Raw genomic sequence first — 16,130 nt, forward strand, 5'->3', positions numbered from 1 at the left:
AATCCCCTGCCATGATCCTCTACACGTCCTCGCAACCACAGTAACCTCATACCCATTCATCCAGCCCCCACTCCCCCAATTTCCCTATCTGGAGCACTATGGAACGCACGCTCTGTCTGCAATAAACTTCCATTTATCCATGACCTCTTTATCAATAACAAACTCTCCTTCCTCGGCATCACTGAAACCTGGCTCACCCCCTCTGACTCAGCCTCTCCAGCCGCGCTTTCCTATGGTGGATTCCACCTCTCTCACACCCCTCGCCCCAGCGGCAAGCATGGCGGAGGAGTTGGTTTTCTCCTGTCAGATAACTGCTCCTTCACCCCAATCCCACTTCCACCCTCTGTTACCCTCCCTTCCTTTGAGGTGCATTCCGTGCGCATCTACTCCCCCTCCAACCTCCAACTGGCTGTCATCTACCGTCCCCCAGGGCCAGCCACCACCTTCTTTGACCACTTCACCACCTGGCTACTCCATTTCCTCACCGCTGACATCCCCACTATCATCATGGGCGACTTCAACATCCCCATTGACACTTCCCTCTCAGCTGCCACTAAACTTCTATCCCTCACTTCCTCCTTTGGCCTTGCTCAATTGTCTTCTACAGCCACCCACAAAGATGGTCACACACTGGACCTCATCTTCACCCGCCTCTGCTCCCTATCTAACCTCTCAAACTCACCTCTTCCTCTTTCCGACCACAACCTACTCACATTCTCTTCCCTCTCCACTCCTTGTCTACAACCCCCACCCCACAGACTCTCACACCCTCGCAGAAATCTTAAACACCTTGATCTTCACTCACTCTCGGAATCCCTCCTCCCTCTCGCAGACATAAGCTCCCTACACAATGCAGATGATGCTGCCGCTCTATATAACACCACAATAGCTGCAGCTTTGGAAACTCTTGCCCCTCTCACACATACCAAAGCTCGCAAAATCAACAGACAGCCCTGGCACACCAGCCTGACCAAAGAACTGAGGCGAGCTTCCAGGGCTGCTGAGCGCAGATGGAAAAGATCCCACTCCAACGAGCACTTCATCGCATTCAAACAGTCCCTCACTACTTTCAAAACCACACTCGCCACAGCAAAACAAACCTACTTCTCATCTCTCATATCCTCCCTGTCTCACAACCCCAAACAGTTATTCAACACCTTCAATTCTCTCCTCCGCCCCCCAGCACCTCCTCCCTCCCCACCCATCTCAGCTGAAGACTTTGCCTCATTTTTCAAGCAGAAGATTGAGAGCATCAGAGACAGTTTTAGTAAACAACCCCCAGAACCCTTCCTCCCAACTACCCAGTCCTCCACCTCCAAAACCAACTTCTCCACCATTACAGAAGACAGACTCTCCACTCTACTCTCAAGATCACATCTCACCACCTGTGCACTTGACCCACTCCCATCCCACTTCATCCCAAACCTCACCACAGTCTTCATCCCAACCCTAACCCATCTCTTCAACCTATCACTAACAACTCGTGTTTTCCCCTCAAGCTTTAAACATGCCTCCATCACACCTATCCTCAAAAAGCTCTGCCTTGACCCATCCTCTGTGTCTAGCTATCGCCCTATATCACTTCTCCCCTTTGCCTCAAAACTACTGGAACAACATGTCCATCTTGAACTGTCCTCCTATCTATCTTCCTGCTCCTTCTTCGACCACTTTCAATCAGGCTTCCGGTCACACCACTCCACTGAATCTGCCCTAACTAAGGTCACCAATGACCTATTAACTGCCAAGAGCAAGCGACACTACTCTATCCTCCTCCTCCTGGACCTGTCCTTTGCCTTTGACACAGTGGACCATTCCCTGCTGCTGCAGACCCTCTCATCCCTTGGCATCACAGACTTGGCCCTATCCTGGATCTCGTCATACCTAACTGACCGGACATTCAGCGTCTCCCACTCACACACCACCTCCTCACCTCGCCCCCTATCTGTCGGAGTCCCTCAAGGTTCAGTTCTAGGACCCCTGCTCTTCTCCATTTACACCTTTGGCCTGGGACAGCTCATAGAATCTCACGGCTTTCAGTATCATCTCTATGCTGACGACACACAGATCTACATCTCTGGACCAGATATCACCTCCCTACTAACCAGAATCCCTCAATGTCTGTCTGCTATTTCATCCTTCTTCTCCACTAGATTTCTAAAACTTAACATGGACAAAACAGAATTCATCATCTTTCCCCCATCTCACACGACCTCCCCAACGAACCTATTCATTACAGCCCACTCTCCCCAGTCCCACAAGCCCGCTGTCTTGGGGTAATCCTTGACACTGATCTCTCCTTCAAACCACATATCCAAACCCTTTCTACTTCCTGCCGCCTCCAACTCAAAAATATTTCATGGATCCGTACATTCCTAAACCAAGAATCTGCAAAAATCCTAGTCCATGCCCTCATCATCTCCCGCCTCGACTACTGTAACCTCCTGCTCTGTGGCCTCCCCTCTAACACTCTTGCACCCCTCCAATCTATTCTAAACTCTGCTGCCAGACTAATCCACCTGTCCCCCCGCTATTCCCCGGCCTCTCCCCTCTGTCAATCCTTGCACTGGCTCCCCATCACCCGGAGACTCCAGTACAAAAGCCTAACCATAACATACAAAGCCATCCACAACCTGTCTCCTCCATACATCTGTGACCTCGTCTCCCGGTATTTTCCTGCACGCAACCTCCGATCCTCACAAGATCTCCTTCTCTACTCCCCTTTTATCTCCTCTTCCCACAATCACATACAAGATTTCTCTCGTGCATCCCCCCTACTCTGGAACTCTCTACCACAACACATCAGACTCTCACCTACCATCGAAACCTTCAAAAAGAACCTGAAGACGCACCTCTTCTGACAAGCCTACAACCTGCAGTAACCACCGATCGACCAAACCGCTGCATGACCAGCTCTACCCTCACCCACTGTATCCTCACCCATCCCTTGTAGATTGTGAGCCCTCGCGGGCAGGGTCCTCTCTCCTCCTGTACCAGTTGTGACTTGTATTGTTCAAGATTATTGTACTTGTTTTATTATGTATACCCCTCTTCACATGTAAAGCGCCATGGAATAAATGGCGCTATAATAATAAATAATAATAAATAATAATAATAATTGCAGGGGTGTCAATACTTTTGGCCATGACTGTATTGCTATATAAAGATACAAACAACTGTGGCTCTCATGTGACTTTAAAGAGATCCTAACACCATGGTTTACAATAAAGACATGACCGTAATGGCGCTGTGATACAGATTAAGTTGAAGCAGTTAGTGAAGAAATCCACTTTATCATTATTCTTTAATCAGCAGTTATATTTTCAGATAATGAGAGTTAGGTGCACAAGGGACGGACTATACACAGGGTCTTCTGCTATGGCCCCTTCACCTCCCTGTGGTGTTTGACTGACACTGCTTTTTCGGTGACCTGCCTTCTGTTTAAAATTCTGCGCCGGGGCCGTCTTTGCAGCAGGCAAAGCATGCGCTGATTAATTTCCTGGCTGGTATTCAAGTTAATCTTAGTTTGAGATCTCGGCTAAATTACGTCTTTTAGAGAAGTTGTTGAAATGAGACCTCAATTTGTACATGAGCGACCCCCCGATGCAATTTTACTGACGACCAGCCAGGATATTAATCTGAATGACACAATTCATTTTACTATAAAATGTAATTTTCACTTTAAATAACTTTTTTTATTTTTAAATCAATAGAGGTTTGTGAGGGCTTTCTTTTTTGTGCACCCAGCTGTAATTTTCATTGATGGCCTTTTGGGATATTTACAACGTTTTGATTGCTGGGGAACGTACGGAGACCGAAAAAATTTGTATTTCAATTTCACACTTTTTGGTGTGTAATGTACAGAATAAATTATTTTATACAGTTGCTTGTCACAAAATTAGAATATCATCAAAAAGTTAATGTATTTCAGTTCTTCAATACAAAAAGTGAAATTCATATTATATAGTCATTACAAACAGAGTGATCTATTTAAAGTGTTTATTTCAGTTAATGTTGATGATTATGGCTTACAGCCAATGAAAACCCAAAAGTCATCTCCGTAAATTAAAATAGTTAACAAAAAACATCTGCAACGGCTTTTTAAGCATTTAAAAAGGCTTCTTAGTTTGTTTCAGTAGGCTCCACAACCATGGGGAAGACCACTGACTTGACAGATGTCCAGAAGGCAGTCATTGCTAAAGAAGCTGGCTGCTCACAGAGTGCTGTATCCAAGCATATTAACTGAAAGTTCAGTGGAAGGAAAAAGTGTGGTAGAAAAAGGTGCACAAGCAACCGTGATAATCGTAGCCTTGAAAAGATTAAGAAAAGGCCATTCTAAAATTGGGGGGAGATTCACAAGGAGTGGACTGCTGCTGGAGTCATTTCTTTAAGAGCCGCCACACACAGGCGTAGCCAGGACATGAACTACAAATGTCGCATTTCTTGTGTCAAGCCACTCTTGACCAATAGACAACGCCAGAAGCATCTTACCTGTGCCAACGAGAAAAAGAACTGGACTGCTGCTCAGTGATCCAAGGTGTTGTTTTCATATGAAAGTAAATTTTGCATTTCATTTGGAAATCAAGGTCCTAGAGTCTGGAGGAAGAGTGGAGAGGCCACAATCCAAGCTGCTAGAGGTCTAATGTGAAGTTTCCACAATCTGTGATGGTTTGGGGAGCCATGTCATCTGCTGGTGTATGTCCACTGTGTTTTATCAAGACCAAAGTCAGGGCAGCCTTCTACCAGGAAACTTTAGAGCACTTTATGCTGACAAGCTTTTGGGAGATGGAAATTTCAATCTCTAGCAGGACTTGGCACCTGTCCACACTGCCAAAAGTACCAATACCTGGTTTAAAAACAACAGTATCACAGTGCTTGATTGGCCAGCAAACTCACCTGACCTTAACCCCCATAGAGAATCTATGGGGAATTGTCAAGAGGAAGATGAGACACCAGATCCAACAATGCAGACGAGCTGAAGGCTGCTATCAAAGCAACCTGGGCTTTCATAACACCTCAGCCGTGCCACAGGCTGATTCTCCTCCATACCACGCCTGCATTGATGCAGTAATTGATACAAAAGGAGCCCCGACTAAGTATTGAGTGCATTTACTGAACACACATTTCAGTAGGCCCACATTTCATATTTTAAAATAATTTTTCAAGCTGATGTTATAAAGTATTCTAATTTACTGAGATAATGACGCTTGGGTTTTCATTGGCAGTAAGCCATAATCATCAACATTAACAGAAATAAACACTTGAGGGAGCTGACTCTTAACAGAGCTCAGCCATTCATGGCAGTCCCATCAAGAATGAAGGGAGTAGGAATTGAGCATTGTGTTTCAATATTGCAGAACTTCTTCTTACTAGACTATAACTACTACAGACCATGATTCCGAATGCATATTAACAAAGTCTGGGAATGAATGCTAGTGCATATAGTAATGACCCAGATAGTATATATAATCGCTCAAAACACTAAATACAAAAAAGAGGAGGACCAGGAGCATATAGTAAAGATATAAAAGGCAATCTTTATTAATAAACAATTAAAATTAGGACATCAGTACTCATCACGTAGTATACCACAGCATAGCATAGACAGGGGGAAAAAAAGAACAGTAAACACCCCACATCTCACCACCCCTACAAAATGTAAAGAGTGATTAAAACTGCAGCTAGAAGCGGAAAAACACCGTATAACAGCAAGTAACTGCATGGGAAAAAGCAATCACAAAAATGCCAGGACCTTGCAAAGGGTATAAGGCAAGTGCGCACTAATATCTAAAGTAACCCTTGTGCCAGCGGTGAAACCTGGGCTAAATGCTTACCCATGCAGACGGGGGGAGAGAGGTGAAGGGGTCCCGCCTGGTGGGTACGCCCCGACGCGCGTTTCGCAGCGTGAACACGCCGCTTCCTCAAGGGTCCCATCAAGAATGAAGGGAGTAGGAATTGAGCATTGTGTTTCAATATTGCAGAACTTCTTCTTACTAGACTATAACTACAGTTGTACTCAAAAGTTTACATACTCCGGCAGAATTTTTGCTTTCTTGGCCTTTTTTCAAAGAATATGTATGATAAGACCAAAACTTTTTCCCACTCATGGTTAGTGGTTGGGTGAAGCCATTTATTGTCAAACTACTGTTTTCTGGAGGCAGATTTGTCATCATCAGCCCGGAAGCTGTACATGGGACGTACTTGGACATACCAACATAACAGCGATCCAAAGCACAAGGCCAAGTCGACCTATCATTGGCTACAGCAGAGCAAAAGTGAAGGCTATGGATAGGCCATCTCAGTCTCCTGACCTCAATATCATTGAGCCACTCTGGGGAGATCTCAAGCTCGCAGTTCATGCTAGACAGCACAGGAATTTACAGGAACTGGAGGCTTTTTGCCAAGAAGAGTAGGCAGCTTAACCATCTGAGAAAATAAAGAACCTCATCCACAAATACCACAAAAAACTTCAAGCTGTTATTGATGTTAGAGGGGGCAATACACGGTATTAAGAAATGGGGTATGGGAACTTTTGATCAGGGTCATTTGGATGTATTGAGTTGTCATTATGATTTAAAAAGAGAAAACACAATAGTTTGACAATAAATTGCTTCATCCCACCACTAACCATGAGTGGGGAAAAGGTTTTCGTGTTATCATTCATATTCTCTGAAAAAAAGGCCAAGAAGGCAAAAATTCTGCCGGATATGTAAACTTTTGAGCAAAATTGTGTGTGTGTATATATATATATATATATATATATATATATATATACATATATATATATATATACAGTGGGGCAAAAAAGTATTTAGTCAGTCAGCAATAGTGCAAGTTCCACCACTTAAAAAGATGAGAGGCGTCTGTAATTTACATCATAGGTAGATCTCAACTATGGGAGACAAACTGAGAAAAAAAAATCCAGAAAATCACATTGTCTGTTTTTTTAACATTTTATTTGCATATTATGGTGGAAAATAAGTATTTGGTCAGAAACAAAATTTCATCTCAATACTTTGTAATATATCCTTTGTTGCCAATGACAGAGGTCAAACGTTTTCTGTAAGTATTCACAAGGTTGCCACACACTGTTGTTGGTATGTTGGCCCATTCCTCCATGCAGATCTCCTCTAGAGCAGTGATGTTTTTGGCTTTTCGCTTGGCAACACAGACTTTCAACTCCCTCCAAAGGTTTTCTATAGGGTTGAGATCTGGAGACTGGCTAGGCCACTCCAGAACCTTGAAATGCTTCTTACGAAGCCACTCCTTCGTTGCCCTGGCGGTGTGCTTTGGATCATTGTCATGTTGAAAGACCCAGCCACGTTTCATCTTCAATGCCCTTGCTGATGGAAGGAGGTTTGCACTCAAAATCTCACGATACATGGCCCCATTCATTCTTTCATGTACCCGGATCAGTCGTCCTGGCCCCTTTGCAGAGAAATAACCCCAAAGCATGATGTTTCCACCACCATGCTTTACAGTAGGTATGGTGTTTGATGGATGCAACTCAGTATTCTTTTTCCGCCAAACACGACAAGTTGTGTTTCTACCAAACAGTTCCAGTTTGGTTTCATCAGACCATAGGACATTCTCCCAAAACTCCTCTGGATCATCCAAATGCTCTCTAGCAAACTTCAGACGGTCCCGGACATGTACTGGTTTAAGCAGTGGGACACGTCTGGCACTGCAGGATCTGAGTCCATGGTGGCGTAGTGTGTTACTTATGGTAGGCCTTGTTACATTGGTCTCAGCTCTCTCCAGTTCATTCACTAGGTCCCCCCGCGTGGTTCTGGGATTTTTGCTCACCGTTCTTGTGATCATTCTGACCCCACGGGGTGGGATTTTGCGTGGAGCCCCAGATCGAGGGAGATTATCAGTGGTCTTGTATGTCTTCCATTTTCTAATTATTGCTCCCACTGTTGATTTCTTCACTCCAAGCTGGTTGGCTATTGCAGATTCAGTCTTCCCAGCCTGGTACAGGGCTACAATTTTGTTTCTGGTGTCCTTTGACAGCTCTTTGGTCTTCACCATAGTGGAGTTTGGAGTCAGACTGTTTGAGGGTGTGCACAGGTGTCTTTTTATACTGATAACAAGTTTAAACAGGTGCCATTACTACAGGTAATGAGTGGAGGAAAGAGGAGACTCTTAAAGAAGAAGTTACAGGTCTGTGAGAGCCAGAAATCTTGATTGTTTGTTTCTGACCAAATACTTATTTTCCACCATAATATGCAAAAAAAATGATAAAAAAACAGACAATGTGATTTTCTGGATTTTTTTTTCTCAGTTTGTCTCCCATAGTTGAGGTCTACCTATGATGTAAATTACAGACGCCTCTCATCTTTTTAAGTGGTGGAACTTGCACTATTGCTGACTGACTAAATACTTTTTTGCCCCACTGTATATATATATACTCCATTTACACAAGTTTCAATCTACAGATGTGGACACAATTGTTGGTGACCTTTTAATAAAGTAAGAAAAACCCACAAAAGTCACTGAAATAACTCGAAACTGGCAAAAGTAATTTTCAAGTTAAATTTACTGAATATCAACTGATGAAAATCTGGCACTGCTTTTGAATTGTGATTCAACAGAAAATATATATAAAAAAAACAGACTAATAAAAATGGTCTGGACAAAAATAGTGGTACCTGTAGAAAAGATTGAAAATAATTTGACATGTTAAACTAAGGTGCGTCCTGTACTTAGCATCACAGGTGTCCACGAACTTGTAATCAGTCAGTCTGCCTATTTAAAGAGTGAAAAGTAGTCACTGTGTTGTTTGGTATCATGTTGTGTAGCACACTGAACATGGACCAAAAAATGGAGAGGGTTGTCTCTGGAGATTAGAAAGAAATTATACACAAACATAACATACCTTTAACATAAAGGTAAAGGCTATAAGGCTATCTCCAAAAAGCTTGATGCTTCTGTTACTACAGTTGCACATATTATTCAGAAGTTTAAGGTTTTGGACCAGCAGATGGACAATATTACAGGATATTGGCAACAACAGAGGACATTATTACAATATAGGGTCCAGGAAGAGAGATAATATTACAGGAAGGTGCCCAGTATGGTGGACAGTATTATAGGAAGGGGCCCAGGATTGAGGACCCTATTAAAGAAAGGAGCCAAGATGGGGGACATTATTACAGGATAGTTCAAAGGATAAGGAACCAGGAAAAGGGACAGTTTTACATGATGGCGCCATGATGGAGGACATTATTACAGGATAGGTTTTATTATTAGAGGATGGTGGAAATTTTTACAGTATGGGGCCAAGGTGAAGGATATTATTACAGGATGGAGGTCAAGTTAGAGGACATTATTACAGGTTAGGGGTCCTAGCAGAGGACATTTTTATGGATAAGTGCCAGGATGGGGGACATTATACCATGTTGGGGCCAAGATGGAGGACAATATTATAGAATAAGGGCCAGGACAGGGATATAATTACAGGTTTGGAGACATGACAAGGCACATCATTCCAGGACAGAGACCAGAATTGAGGACATGAATACAGGGTACAGGGAACTGTACATCTGACCAACATTCTGGTGGAGATCCTGGTCCAAATGTATAAGGGCCCATAGGATTCTAGCATACCTCTTTGTATATATATATATACAGTGGGGCAAAAAAGTATTTAGTCAGTCAGCAATAGTGCAAGTTCCACCACTTAAAAAGATGAGAGGCGTCTGTAATTTACATCATAGGTAGACCTCAACTATGGGAGACAAACTGAGAAAAAAAAATCCAGAAAATCACATTGTCTGTTTTTTTAACATTTTATTTGCACATTATGGTGGAAAATAAGTATTTGGTCAGAAACAAACAATCAAGATTTTTGGCTCTCACAGACCTGTAACTTCTTCTTTAAGAGTCTCCTCTTTTCTCCACTCATTACCTGTAGTAATGGCACCTGTTTAAACTTGTTATCAGTATAAAAAGACACCTGTGCACACCCTCAAACAGTCTGACTCCAAACTCCACTATGGTGAAGACCAAAGAGCTGTCAGAGGACACCAGAAACAAAATTGTAGCCCTGCACCAGGCTGGGAAGACTGAATCTGCAATAGCCAACCAGCTTGGAGTGAAGAAATCAACAGTGGGAGCAATAATTAGAAAATGGAATTCATACAAGACCACTGATAATCTCCCTCGATCTGGGGCTCCACGCAAAATCCCACCCCGTGGGGTCAGAATGATCACAAGAACGGTGAGCAAAAATCCCAGAACCACGCGGGGGGACCTAGTGAATGAACTGCAGAGAGCTGGGACCAATGTAACAAGGCCTACCATAAGTAACACACTACGCCACCATGGACTCAGATCCTGCAGTGCCAGACGTGTCCCACTGCTTAAGCCAGTACATGTCCGGGCCTGTCTGAAGTTTGCTAGAGAGCATTTGGATGATCCAGAGGAGTTTTGGGAGAATGTCCTATGGTCTGATGAAACCAAACTGGAACTGTTTGGTAGAAACACAACTTGTCGTGTTTGGAGGAAAAAGAATACTGAGTTGCATCCATCAAACACCATACCTACTGTAAAGCATGGTGGTGGAAACATCATGCTTTGGGTCTGTTTCTCTGCAAAGGGGCCAGGACGACTGATCCGGGTACATGAAAGAATGAATGGGGCCATGTATCGTGAGATTTTGAGTGCAAACCTCCTTCCATCAGCAAGGGCATTGAAGATGAAACGTGGCTGGGTCTTTCAACATGACAATGATCCAAAGCACACCGCCAGGGCAACAAAGGAGTGGCTTCGTAAGAAGCATTTCAAGGTCCTGGAGTGGCCTAGCCAGTCTCCAGATCTCAACCCTATAGAAAACCTTTGGAGGGAGTTGAAAGTCCGTGTTGCCAAGCGAAAAGCCAAAAACATAACTGCTCTAGAGGAGATCTGCATGGAGGAATAGGCCAACATACCAACAACAGTGTGTGGCAACCTTGTGAAGACTTACAGCAAACGTTTGACCTCTGTCATTGCCAACAAAGGATATATTGCAAAGTATTGAGATGAAATTTTGTTTCTGACCAAATACTTATTTTCCACCATACTATGCAAATAAAATGTTAAAAAAACAGACAATGTGATTTTCTGGATTTTTTTTTCTCAGTTTGTCTCCCATAGTTGAGGTCTACCTATGATGTAAATTACAGACGCCTCTCATCTTTTTAAGTGGTGGAACTTGCACTATTGCTGACTGACTAAATACTTTTTTGCCCCACTGTATATGTGTGTATAGATACAGTATATATACGCTTCCCTTTAAGGAATTTGCAGAGGTTTTTTTTTTTTTAAATGTTCTGCTTTTATTCTTACCACTTCTCTAAACTGAGAACACTACAGTGGATATTAATTAACAGGGGAAGTCTGATTAGTTCCACATTTTTATAGTTTCTTTTTCAAGTATGTGATCCTAACAGGTAATACATAATCTTGTGACTTGGTTTCATCAGTGGTAAATAAATATAAACCACTTCTTCAACACATACGATTGTGTCAAAAATATTACCCAACTTTTTAGAATTATTTTTTTAGACAACCCAAATATGATTTAGGAGCCAAATTTGCATTTCTTATTCTTAAAATGTTTCAAAGGGTAAAGTCAAATTATAGCTAATACATAGAATTAAGTAATCCTTGGAGTAGAGTTGCAAGTTCTTTCAATAAATGAAAATTGACTGTACAGTAGTGGATGGTAAGGGTTTGTTCACTTTTTATAAATTTATGGCAGAAGTGTCTCAAATGTAAATACTTTTCATACTATATACATACATATTTTATCTTTTTAGTACAAAAATTAATTCCAGTGAAACAGTAATATAGACAGCTAATAATTTTCAGGTGAGAAGCAGGGACACAGGGGCTCAATCTATGCTTTGCTTTCCTTTGTGACTGGAGATGGCCTCAGTCTTTCTTCAGTCGTGGAGAAAAGTAGCGCTCAGCTTAGCGTTTTTGACCTTTTGTTTCAGTTGTCTATGGGGGTCTCATCACAAGGGCCTCCATCATTAAAAGTTTCTGACATGTCTCAAAAGTTTTCTGAAAGAGCAATTAAAATTTAATACTGTGACCTGATTCTTTAGTTTATCACATTACAAGGACTGTACTATGAAAAATTGATCAGACTGATATCAGCAATTTTGGCGCAACACCCAACAGGATTTTTTTCTTCTTCTTATGAAGTTAATCACAGTTACCTTGTAATTACAAGATAATCATGCTTTCCTGGCTCACACTGGAATGACAAGGGGAGCCTCTGATTATCATTGGGAGTGCGGCTATCAAGCATAGCGAAATGTCTCATACTACAGATTTTCCTACATTTAGCAATAACCTTAAGATAATCGCATGAGATAATTCTATAGACACAGCAATTACTTTGCTGGGGTCACACTGTGTGTGAGTTTTGTGAAGAGTTTACATTTCTCTATGCTCTCATTACGTATTCAGATAAACCACAAATGCCTTTAATAGTCCAATAATAGTATTCTTTAATAATAATATTGTATTTCGTATTGTTCTGTGTTATAGTTGATCCAGAATGATTTGGATGAAGATGATGATCAAAGCCCAAGACATGGTTCTTTGCGTTTCAAGCACAAACATCCAGTGGAAATAAAGGGACCAGATGGGATTCATGTGGTACACGGAAGTACTGGAACCCTTTTGACTTCCGACATCAATAGTTTACCAGAGGATGACCAAAAGGGCATTGGACGATCTCTAGAGACACTAAACACAGACAATTGTGCTTTCATTGATAGAAATGCTCGCACAGAATCAGCAAAATCCACGCCAATGCACAAGCTGAGAGACACCATAATGGAAAGCCCTTTGGAAATAACAGAATTATGACTAGAGGTGGCCTCATTGGTCTAGCAGTTAAGAAGTATGTACTGAGTCACTGCTTAAGCATTGCAGCACAAAATGGACAGGGGCTGGTTTGAGCTAGCATAGTTTCAACGAGTAAGATAAAAGCACAAATACCCACCCGTTTCTTGGTGGGCTTGTTATGCAACAAATAATTCCTATAACTCAGAAGAGCCATCTTGAGAATATTTTTCCAGTATGACTGTAAAGTTGTGATCTAAAGGAAACATACCAAATTATGGTGCTCCACATGGTACTAGGAAACAAGAAATCGCAATCATGGCAATGAAGAGAAGAAAATAAATGCTAAGAATGGCTTGGTACAAAGAATTCTTTCCTGCCGGCAGTGAAATACTCTTCTGGTGTCATTGGGAAAAACACTGGACAATAACACTGCCTCAAGGCCTGTGAGGTCATAACACGGATTGAACTTTAGACTATTGTCCTTTTAGTTGTGCAGCCCTACCAAATCCACAAATTCCAGAGCACAACAAGAAGACTGAAAGCATTTTAGTGTGTAATTTAATTCATTTTTAAATGTATGTGAGTTTTGTGAGTTTTTTTTAATGTTTGTTATGAAGAGAGGAAAAAATCTGGTACTTTAAAATGGCTTTTGTCTGGTTATTAAACTCAATACATTACACTTTTTCATATGTACGTGGAAACATCAAAACAAACTTTTAGTGCATAATCATGGTATGGTTTGAGTATTCTAAGTATCCTACAATATTTATGCCCTAACAATAAAAAGCATAGGCAGGCAGCCCTAGGAACCTTCAATATACAGTGGGTACGAAAGGTATTCAGACCCCTTTAAATTTTTCACTATTTGTTTCATTGCAGCCATTTGGTAAATTCAAAAAAGCTAATTTTTTGTCTCATTAATGTACACTCTGCACCCCATCTTGACTAAAAAAACAGAAATGTAGTAATTTTTGAAAATTTAATAAAAAAGAAAAACAAATATCACATGGTCGTAAGTATATTTGAGTTAGTACAGCCATGAGTCTTCTTGGGAATGATGCAACAAGTTTTTCACAAATGGATTTGGGGATCCTCTGCTATTCTTCCTTGCAGATCCTCTCCAGTTCTGTCAGGATGGATGGTGAACATTGGTGGCTCTCCAGAGATGCTCAGTTGGGTTTAGGTCAGGGCTCTGGCTGGGCCATTCAAGAATGGTCACAGAATTGTTCTGATGCTGCCACCACCATGTTTCACTGTTGGGATTGTATTGGGCAGGTGATCAGCAGTACCTGGTTTTCTAAACACATACCACTTACAATTATCACCAAAAAGGTCTATCTTCGTCTCATCAGACCAGAGAATCTTATTTCTCATAGTCTGGGAGTCCTTCATGTGTTTTTTTTTAGCAAACTCTATGCGGGCTTTTATATGTCTTGCATTGAGGAGAGGCTTCCGTCGGGCCACAATGCCATAAAGGCCCGACTGGTGGAAGGCTGCAGTGATAGTTGACTTTATGGAACTTTCTCCCATCTCCCTACTGCATCTCTGGAGCTCAGCCACAGGGATCTTGGGGTTCTTCTTTACCTCTCTCACCAAGGCTCTTCTCCCAAGATTGCTCAGTTTGGCTGGATGGCCAAGTCTAGGAAAACTTCTGGTGGTACCATACTTCTTCCATTTAAGGATTATGGAGGCCACTGTGCTCTTAGGAACCTTGAGTACTGCAGAAATTCTGTTGTAACCTTGGCCAGATCTGTGCCTTGCCACAAGTCTGTCTCTGAGCTCCTTGGCCAGTTCCTTTGATCTCATGATTCTCATTTGGTCTGACATGCACTGTGAGGTCTTATATAGGCAGGTGTGTGCTTTTCCAAATCAAGTCCTATCAGTATAATTAAACACAGCTGGACTCCAATGAAGGAGTAGAACCATCTCAAGGAGGATCACAAGGAAATGGACAGCATGTGACTTAAATATGAGTGTCTGAGCAAAAGATCTGAATACTTATGACCATGTGATATTTCAGTTTTTCTTTTTTATTAAATTTGCAAAAAAATCTACATTTCTGTTTGTTTCAGTCAAGATGGGGTGCAGAGTGTACATTAGTGTGAAAAAATTTTACTTCTTTGAATTTACCAAATGGCTGCAATGAAACAAAGAGTGAAAACTTTAAAGGAGTCTGAATACTTTCTGTACCCACTGTATTAGACAGCCCACAGTATAACTGTATATGTGATATATGATAACAACCAATAGCAACAACAAAGGAGCAAATTATCAACAACAATAAGATAACAATTTTTATTTAAATACATAGAAAATAATCAATTACATTTGACACGGAAGTACAATTACAATTGGACATGAAAACAGAAAACTAAATAACAGACACATATCCCAATAGATGACTACACATATCAAAAGTATATAATGATAGTACAGGTACTTGAGAAGTATATGTTAGTGATATGTCCAGAAATAATATATCTAAATACTAATGTCTATCAAAAGAGATATTACTTTTCTCCTACTTGTACCATAGTACTATTTGATATAGTAACAAAGATAACCATGAGAATTGACAATAAGTTATACTGGAACAATGGGTTTTTTACTGGTAAAATAATAGAGACAACCATCAGGATATGTCATGATGATATCAAAGTAAAATACTAAGGCACATGGAGTTATAAGTAACATCAATTCAAGTACCTGTAGCCATAGTTGGCTGGTTATATGATCTCCTGACACGCACCTCGATGCTCGTTTCACCGCCTCTGCAGCTTCGTCGGGAGGTAAGATACCGCTATCGTCAGCTATACTAAATACGGTGTTGTAATTAAGTTAATTAGCTGGACATGTGTACCAGCGCATATCTGCCATGCTGTAACTATAAAAAGCTTCTCAAGGGGGAAACAAAATGGATGTTTGTTTTGGATACCATTGCCCAAAAGGGCCTTATTGAATACTTGAGCTTCAAACCTTTTTTTATAGTAGTGCAAATTTTATGTTCAGTCTATATGTGTTGTATGCACAGTATTTTTTTCTTTTTTCATTGTCTGTTAGCCCCTTTCTGACATTCAACATAATAATCCATCCGTGCGCCCTGGGTCTATTTGACCAGGGTCGGATTATTAAGTCAGTGCAATCGCCTCAGCACACGGGGGGGAGGGGGTTGCGGGCGATCACCGCAGGGTGTCAGCTGAGTCATATGATTCTGACAGCTGACACCCGCACTAAGTGCCAGAAGCGGTCACAGTTTCTACAGCATGGGGATGTTATAGAAGTGATCAGCC

General features: G+C 41.6%; 1 protein-coding gene across 1 annotated transcript in view; it reads left to right on the top strand.

Annotated features, from left to right (window-relative positions):
• Positions 1–13,483, top strand: part of CDH23 (cadherin related 23) — a 1,839,731-nt gene extending 1,826,248 nt beyond the window's left edge. Inside the window, exon 68 of the mRNA XM_069753216.1 lies at positions 12,538–13,483. Coding sequence (XP_069609317.1) covers positions 12,538–12,861 — 324 coding nt within the window. The 3' untranslated portion in view covers positions 12,862–13,483. The remainder of the gene's footprint in view (positions 1–12,537) is intronic.
• Positions 13,484–16,130: the final 2,647 nt, after the last annotated feature.

Source organism: Ranitomeya imitator, chromosome 2 (assembly GCF_032444005.1).
Source record: "Ranitomeya imitator isolate aRanImi1 chromosome 2, aRanImi1.pri, whole genome shotgun sequence".
Classification (NCBI taxonomy): domain Eukaryota; kingdom Metazoa; phylum Chordata; class Amphibia; order Anura; family Dendrobatidae; genus Ranitomeya; species Ranitomeya imitator.